This window comes from Egretta garzetta, unplaced genomic scaffold, assembly GCF_000687185.1.
Source record: "Egretta garzetta isolate BGI_Z169 unplaced genomic scaffold, ASM68718v1 scaffold8, whole genome shotgun sequence".
NCBI lineage: Eukaryota > Metazoa > Chordata > Aves > Pelecaniformes > Ardeidae > Egretta > Egretta garzetta.
The window spans coordinates 224,885-233,454 of NW_009260407.1; the positions used below are offsets into that span (position 1 = coordinate 224,885).

The following is an 8,570-nucleotide window of genomic DNA, read 5'->3' on the forward strand; positions in this document are numbered from 1 at the left end:
AGGGAAAGATAAAGCAACACAAACACGATGTGCCCCCGGTTCTGGTACTTGGCATACAGAGCCTGACATGCTTCAAATACTCTATCTCTAGACTACACAAATATCTGCCAGTAGTGTGTAGTGAGCTAACCACAGAATAAAGCCTAATTAAACATGGCATTCGAGTCTTTGGCTAGCATGAGACTCGAGTATCCTGACACGGTGAAGTGGCTACTGCTGCTTTCAAAGCTTGTTTAACATACGTACTGGTCCTGGTCTTTAAGATCCCAATGCGTGGTACTAGCATGCCTCGAATGGGACAATATGCAATCTGTTGAAGACATTGCTGGTGCCTTAGCTGGTATTTTGACATACACCACCACCCCTGATCCGTGTTTTCCTCGACACTAAGCACAAACAAGACTGCGTGCATACACAAAATACAATGGACGTCTGATCTACGTTCTAAATGAGATGGAGCACATGGGACTGGCATGAGTAAGAGGGGAAAATGTGGGAGAGGAATCACTACACACAGAGTGTGGTTTGGGTTGAAATACCTACCATCATAATATTCCAAATTCAAAGACTGCTTGTATCAGAACAAAGAAACAACAAATTTAACCAAATGCGATCATATAAGGAAAAAGGAATGAGAAAAGAACTACTCGGTATCCCTCCACCAAGAAAGAAGTACGTACTGAGTTATACATGGAATTAAACTCCAGTAGAACATGGGCTGTCGAAATTTGGGCTCTCTGATGTCTTTCATCTCCTTTTAATGCTGGAAACTCTCCTACTAAAGTTGTAATTAGTTTTGCCTAGAGCTCAGGCGTTTACAGCTCACTTGTTGGGACAAAATTTAGGAAAAAATGTTTTTTTTTTGAAATCGGAAAAAAAAAAGACATCAGATCATTAAAAAAAATGGTATCTACATAAACCTTACCAAGGCATGGAAGCCTACAGGTAGCTATTTAATTTTGCAGATAACATTGAAAAAATGAATACAATAATAAGCTGTAAACACTGGCTTGTACATCTCTAATCATGAGAAAAACACTAGTGCTGCAGATCCCAGAACCTTTTTAAAAAGCCTTTGGAGGCAGCAAACATAGACCCAAATGAAAGACAAAATTCAGATGTACAGCTAAATGTCCATTTTGCTGACAATCTGGAAAAAATAACAAAAAAGCCAAAAGACTGCCAGCTTTAAGGCCTTGAAGTTTTCTTGTTCCCAGTTCTACCACCAGGGAGAGGTTATTGGTAAAGAAAGAGAGAAAATGGCATTAAATTAGCAAGAAATTCCAAAGGTCAAAGATTATTAGCAATTGATGCTGTGGGAGAGAGAAAGGTGGGGAGTGGGGAAAAAAGATTAAAAAATAAAATCACACAAATGCACTAAGAGGACAGATTGCTTTTATTTCCCCAAAGGCCTAATGGGTAGTATTATACCTGCATGGTTTGCACCATAAACTCTGTCGGTCAAGCCCGAACAATGCCCGACACTTCTTTGGAGTATTTGCATCTGTTAGCATAAGGTAAACACAAAAAATACAACACAATGGTGGATAGAGCTCATTTGGACTGCGTCATCTTAGCTACAGCTACGTTTAGCTTTCAATCACCTTAGTTTTATTTGGTAATCTCCCCTCGTACCACGGGCAGGAAAGAAAACAGGACTTTCACAATGAGCCAAAAGAAAACCAAAAAGACTCTCCGACACGGCCGTGTGTCTGTCTGGTGTCGGTACCGCGCTCAATGCCGTGTTATCAAGGGCTTTGGGAGTGATTTTCCTTGGGTGGAGGCTTGGAGGGCAGGAGCGTGGTTGAGCCACGGATTGGATGGGCTTAAGGCTGATGCTGTTTTACAGTGGGTTTTTGGCTAGCAGCAGCAAAGAGGAAGGCAAAAAAAAGACCAACAACGAAAAAAAAAAAGCAAAACCCTTTCAGAGAGATGATAACTCATGGCAGTGTCCCACTCCCTTGTGTCTTCTAGGTCACAACACAGAGCTACAAAGCAACAAGGCAGGAAAAAAAAGGGGAAAGTACCAAATAAACCAGCTGCAAATCAGCCATAGCGAGTCTGGGAAAACTATACACACCTGCAGGGGCCGCACCAGTTATTCTGTTGATCAAGGCCAAAGCGCGCTCGGCATTTCTTAGGAGCGCTCAGGTCTGAATGAGTTCAAGAAAAGCGAGCAGAAAAGGGAGAGAGGAAAAAAAGAAAAGGGGAGAGGGGGGGAGAGAGAGAGAGAGGAAGAGAGAAAAGGGGAGAAAAAAGAGAAAGGTAAAAATAAGGAAAAAATAAAAATAAAAAAGGGAATAAAAATCAATGTCCTCGTTATTAATTGCAAAATATTGACTTTTGATTTAAAAGTTAAAAAAAAGTGATAATCACATTTTTATTCAACTCTTGAGATTAGCTGTTGCAATTAAAGCTGCAGTATCCCTTTATAAAGGACTGTTTCTTTCCCTTTTAAAAGAGCAGGTAGAGGAAAGTCATTGTGGCTGGTCTAGCAGGATGTTTCAGACAAGATTTATTTGGGCTGGGTTTTTTTATTCTCTTTTTTGAGGGGGAGGGGGGAAAGGAAGAAAAGAAGCTGAGTATGGAAGTTAGATCCTGAACATGCTTTTTTCTTCAACTCAGATACAAAATAAAAATAAGAGAAAAAAAAAAAAAAAGGAAAATTATATCTCCTGGATAATGCAGCTTTTGGAATAACATTCAATTTATCTGTTTTTATTAATTTGTATTTAAAAGAATGGATAAGAATAAGCAGATTGCAGAATGAGTATGTTAGTATCAGCCAGAAAATAAAACGAAAAGCATGGCAAGGTGCTGAGTTAGTACAGCTAGTGAATTGCAATGAATAGGCTTGAGCAGAAAGGAAAAAAAAAAAAAAAAAGAATCCAAAACTAAAATAATAATAAAAAAATGCATATGCATGCTAATGTGAGAAGACTTAGTGGGAGCCATGAAAAATGCCATTAGATTAAGGAGGTTCATTACTGACTTGCTTCCATTCTTTATCAGTCTCTTTAAAGAAATACTGCATATTCAATTTGCACAGTTAGTACAACTCTTGCGTTATTTTTACTGCATTACTGTTTTAATAGCATTTGTTACAAAAACAAAAAACAAAATTAAAAAATACTATCAAACATATAATAGATATAAAGATATATAGATAATAAATACTATCAAAACGTGTGGATGGTATTTTTTCTTAATGTCATAAGTGTTTAATGTTAAAGTCTATAATGGCAGGAAAAAAAATTAAAAAGCAGTTTATAAACTATTTTAAATGACTCAAAATGACGTTAGCACCTGTAATCGGAGGAAGTGAAAGGCAAGGATTTAGGAAACATTCGCTGTGTTCTGAAAAAAAAGAACAAATTATACAAAGGCTTCAAAAAAACTAACTCAGGGCTTCTTCAAAATTGACTATGAGATTGCCTATGCAGTATTTCTAATTTCCTATATAGAATGGCAAACCTCCTTAATTTAAAATGGGTGCGATTTACCACTGTAAGGCATGCATCAGAACATACAGGTACAGCCCAAATTAATACCAAACACATACATACGTACGTACACGCACACACATATGCGCAAAAAAAAGCAGACAACTTTATAAACGATGGCATAGGCATTACAGCTACGGCTCTGCAGTTAAAGGCTTTGCAATTATTATGTACAAATTCAGCTAACGTCACAAGAGGCTCTTACATGCAATGGCTTGGTTACTAGTTTTAGAAGGGCAATAACGCGTAAATAATTAGAGTGCATTAAAAAAAAAAAAAAGGCTGCCTAGTATAGGGACCGGCTCCCGGTGAGGCCAGGAGACTCGTACCCACCTCCCCCATACCTAGGAGCGTCACACCAGGGTTGCCACACTTCCACTAAGCAAGAGGTTTAGATTTATTTTTACTTACCATTGGTCTCTCCTGGCTGCTTATCCCTTTTCCTCTTCTTCTTCTTTCCCTGCGGGAAACATACACAAATGAGAAGGATTAAAACAGCCCCCAGAACATGCCTCCTTGCAAGACAGCACTGAGTGATGGGGCTGCGGGCGGTGCGGGAAGCTCCCCGGGGAGGACACTGATGCGCGGTGCCGGCTCGCTCCCGGTGGAGGGAGGCTTGGGGGGCCCCCGGGGGGATGCTCGCACCCTGGGGATGGGTCTGCCTGCTCACCCTGTGCCTTTTCAGACAGGCTTGCTGCAGCCCCCCACAACGCTAACACCCACCAAAGCCATCAGCAGCTGGGGAGGGGGCAGAATGTCTTGCAAGATGCTTCTTTTGAGATAAGACTGTCATCATGACAGAAACATTGACGCTTGTATACTCCTGCTTCAAAAAATTCATTTCTGTGGGGTGGGGAGGGGAAGAAGGGGCAACAGCAGAGATTCAAGGTGGAAGAGGCCATGAGTGAGGTCAGCCTGAGCCCCTGGAGTTCCAAGCACCCAAAACTGACTGATAAAGCAGACGAGGAAGCCACAGTAATGAGCAAAACCTGACCTGCAGGTGTGTAAGTGCAGTGACAACTTAGGAAGCTAAGCCAGGAAGAGAAAAAAATCCAGATATAACTATGACCCTTCCCACATTTTGCTCCCTCACAAGAAAAAATAATCAGTAATGTTTTGCTAAACTGCGTCCCTTTCCAAAATACCATCCCGCAAGATGGTGCAACTTGTTATGGTTTCTGACTGGAGGAAGAAAGCCCTTCCTCCATTTCCCTCCAGCAGTGTGGCAGAGGACATGACCAGGAGCCCAACTTCTGTGGAAACCCAACGATCGTTTTCCAAGAGAAGAGTTAGAAAGTAATAAGCATGGCTCAAAAGAGAAAAGCCGTTTTCTAAGATAACTTTTCTACCACTGAGCTACAGGCTTCGCAGAGCAGCTCAAAAATGCCAGTGCCAGGGGACAGAGTCATTTCATTTTCACAGCTCTCCAGATGATAAAAGCAATGACTTTTGGCCCAGCAAAGTGAACTGTGAACAGCGCGGAGATCCCGGCTTTTGAAGATGTGGGACTGAGAGAAGCTGGTGAAAAGACACCAGGCAAGCAGTCCTTTGTGGTCAAAAGGGAACCAACATGTCTTGGAAGAAGGAATCTCACAGCACTTTTGAAGGGCTGGGCATATCTGTGGGGAAGCCAAGAGGTTCTCCCACACGGTGGACATCTTTCTCAGTAGGTCGGTCTGGCTCCCAGCTAAAATGCTTAAGATTAGGCTTCAGCTTGCGACATCCACTATAACATTTGGGATGCTCACTATGATACGTTCCCTGGAATGCATTGGTAAAAAATTTCCCCAACACAAATGCTGGATTTTGATTTGTTGTCATATTTTTCCACACCAAAAGCTGGCTTTCTGGCATGGGGCTTCTGTACTCATGCCCCCCTTGCTTGCTCAGGGTTGTAAACTGCCACCCTGCTGTCCAGGCTGCGACAAGCAGTAGGAAAAAACTTGGTATCTTGAAGTCCATGTATCACATAAAGATACACGAGGCTCCGGCTGCTCCATCTATATTGATTTAGATTGACAGTAACTCTGTGAAAGTCAGTGAATTTTTTCCATGTTTACAACAACATAACCGAAACCAGACAATTGCCTCAGGACCATAAGCCTGGTTTTTGTTTAATCTCAAGGAGGCCACCTGCATAATGAACAGACTGCATCTTGTGGCAAATTTGCTTAATTTTTGCAGTACATTTGGGAATTCACGGGCTATTCCACCTTACAACTTCTTCACAGAAGGGCCAGCCAGAACAGCGGTCAGGAGTGACCTGCCCTTTACAAAATCTTCGAGCCAGGTATTAAAGTACTATAAACCCTTTAGGGAGCAATCTGTTAAAAATGGCTGATATACAGGAATGTCAGCCAGGGACCAGGAATTTCTGGTTCCTTTTCAACACAAGCTTTGAAAACTGTTCCTAACAAAGAACTGACAGAGGTCCCACTAACTTCTACACCATTTTCAAAGGAAATAGGGAGAAGAATCACCTGGCTTCCTTGTTCGATTTCTGTGCTACGAGAAGATACTTGTTTATGCAGCTAAATTAATGCATGGACTTAAGAAGAAGAACTATGGCAGCAGTTTTTCAAGTGCTCCCAGCTAAATTAATGCATGGACTTAAGAAGAACTATGGCAGCAGTTTTTCAAGTGCTCTGCAGAAGACACTGTTTTCCCTTTGCTTCCAATTGTCCTCCTAAGACTTGAGCAGACAATCTGTCACATTTTCCGTCATTGTACTATACAAATTCTTAGGCTGCCAGTAAAGGTGGATGTAAATACTTGCTAACCATTTTGGCAGCTCCCTCTACAGAGCCAAACCACCATGGGTTTTGACAAGACTGCAGAGTTCTTTGGTCCTAATTTTCTAGGCAAGAGGCAGGCGAGCTGAGTAGATCCTTACATACTTCTGAGTCCAGCACTCAGTGCTGCTCAGCATCTTATATTAGATCTCAGGAAGAGCAAATGTGCCTTGTGACACCAACAAGCCATGAGGGATTCCCTGTACCCTCTTCTGTTATTTAAGAGCAGGCTGAAAGCTGTATTTCTTGAAGGTACTACTCCTATTTCTGAAGACCTGGGCTACAGCTGGCCCCTTCCTCACGCCTGATGTGAGATGCCTAACAATTTAACCATTTCAAGCAACCCAAATGTGCTCCCCTTCTAGATGTGTGAAGGGCTCGAGACTCTACAAAACACCAAGGGAAGAGGGGAACTCGGAGAGCTCTGAACCGACCAGAAGAGGAGAAATAAATCCTGAGGATGATGCAACTGCGTGATGCAAAGGTGCCATGCTCTCCTCAGGCAGGAAGGTTCCCCCTGAAGGTCACTTGGGGGTACAGCATCAAGCCGCTGGGAAAGCGCCGGCTTTCTCATCCTGTCCTTTTTAGCTTGAGAAGAAAGGGTTTCGCAGTGCTCACACGGTGAGGACAAAAGTAGAAAGTCCTAAACACTGAAGGCTTTGTACATGCCCATCTGTCGGTGGCACAGTCACTGAGCAGAATGAGCATTCCCAAAACCTCAGTCGAGCCTATACTCCCTTTTGAACACCCAAGAAGGCGATACCGCACAGTGCCGAGGAACTCTCTCAAGCCTATGGTCTGACAGCCTCAGGCCAGACTATGCCAAAAAAGAAAGGCAAAATGTTTAAGCAGGAGCAGTGCCTCATTGGGCTTAACAAGGTCTCCTCTGAGGAGCATGCACAGCTACACCTGCAATGGCGAACAAAGGAGGAGCGAGGCAGAGCCCAATGGACAGAAAAGATGGTGAAGAAAGAGCAGAAGGGTTTGAAAAAGTGTCCGTAAGTACATATTGCTAAATAAACGAGCGTGTGTATTCTCCACTGCTGAAACTGTGGAAGAGGGCAGAGAGCTGCGGCTGCTGCTCCAGCCTTTGCTGCAGACTCTGAACTGGCTTCTTCCCACCCGTACACAGGAAAGTGCAGATTCTCATAGAGGTAAATATTGCCATATACAAAGGACACACTTTAGGGGATTTACAGCAAAACAGGGGATTTACGGTAAAATAGGCAGTGATGACGATGATGATGGAAGAGACAGACTTCAACAAAAACAAAATGCGTAACACTATACATAACTGACATCAGTCTTACAGCTGCTGGTCCCCAAACCTGCACGGAAGTCTGCCTGGAAGGCAGGGAGCAAGGTTTATTCCAGAGTTAGAGACCTTGAAAGTTTTAGGTGATTTTTATTTCATTTTTTAAAAAAATGGTCAAGATGCTGCTATAATCCTATAAAAGAAGGTTTAGAGCTCCCACCAATCCACAGATCTGTCAAGAATTTACGGGTTTAGGCTTGCAAAACTTACTACCAGATGCACTGCTTACCCTTCATGGGAGCAGGGGATATATACTACTAGTAAGTGGTTACAACGCTGGCCTTATATTTTTAACAGACAGAAAATTCTACCCTTTTTAGCTACAAAACAGGCTTTCTGAAAGGCGGAGGAGGGAATCAGTCTTAAAAACACTCCATGAATTGATCACAAATGCCAAAACACTTTTTAAAAAATGAGGCGGGGTGTGGGGGGGAGGGGGGAGGATAACACGGCCATGAAAAAGCAAAACATAATCGAAATACACAACAGTAGAGCGTGGAATAATTCATTTAACCCCACTTGAGAGTAAGACTTTCAAACAAGTCATGCTTTTGGTTTTGCCAGTCCTTCTCTGAAGCCAGGATAAGTCATTCTTCCACTTTCCACTATCACACAGATAAGCACAAGACACTAATTATTCATCTTTTTGGTGGAAAGGAGAGGAGCCATACCAGGGGAATTTTTAATTTTGTTTAAAAAAATGAAATTTAAAATGATCAGCAAGCCAAACAGCATTTCCAGATGCTGGTAAAAGTGAAGGCAAGAGTTTCTTCACAGAGCTCTACCGTCATGCCCCAATTCTAACCGTTTCCTACTCCCAACCAGGAAGCCTCTTCCAAGCTGAGGGCTAGGAATTATCCCCAATAGTTTTAGTATCGCAGAGGGAAGCGTCCGCTGTTGTTACCAGATTGGGATCCTGAGGCACGCTTTTCAAGTAGTGCTTGTGTGCAATGTGTGGTT

At 42.6% G+C, this 8,570-nt stretch overlaps 1 protein-coding gene across 1 annotated transcript in view; it reads right to left on the bottom strand.

Moving 5' to 3' along the window:
* The window catches only part of TCF7L2 (transcription factor 7 like 2), a 122,405-nt gene that overhangs the window by 9,375 nt on the left and 104,460 nt on the right, over nucleotides 1-8,570 (bottom strand). Inside the window, exons 8-10 of the mRNA XM_035898969.1 lie at nucleotides 3,915-3,963; nucleotides 3,307-3,357; nucleotides 1,432-1,504 (exon numbers count right to left, since the gene is read on the bottom strand). Coding sequence (XP_035754862.1) covers nucleotides 1,432-1,504; nucleotides 3,307-3,357; nucleotides 3,915-3,963 — 173 coding nt within the window. The remainder of the gene's footprint in view (nucleotides 1-1,431; nucleotides 1,505-3,306; nucleotides 3,358-3,914; nucleotides 3,964-8,570) is intronic.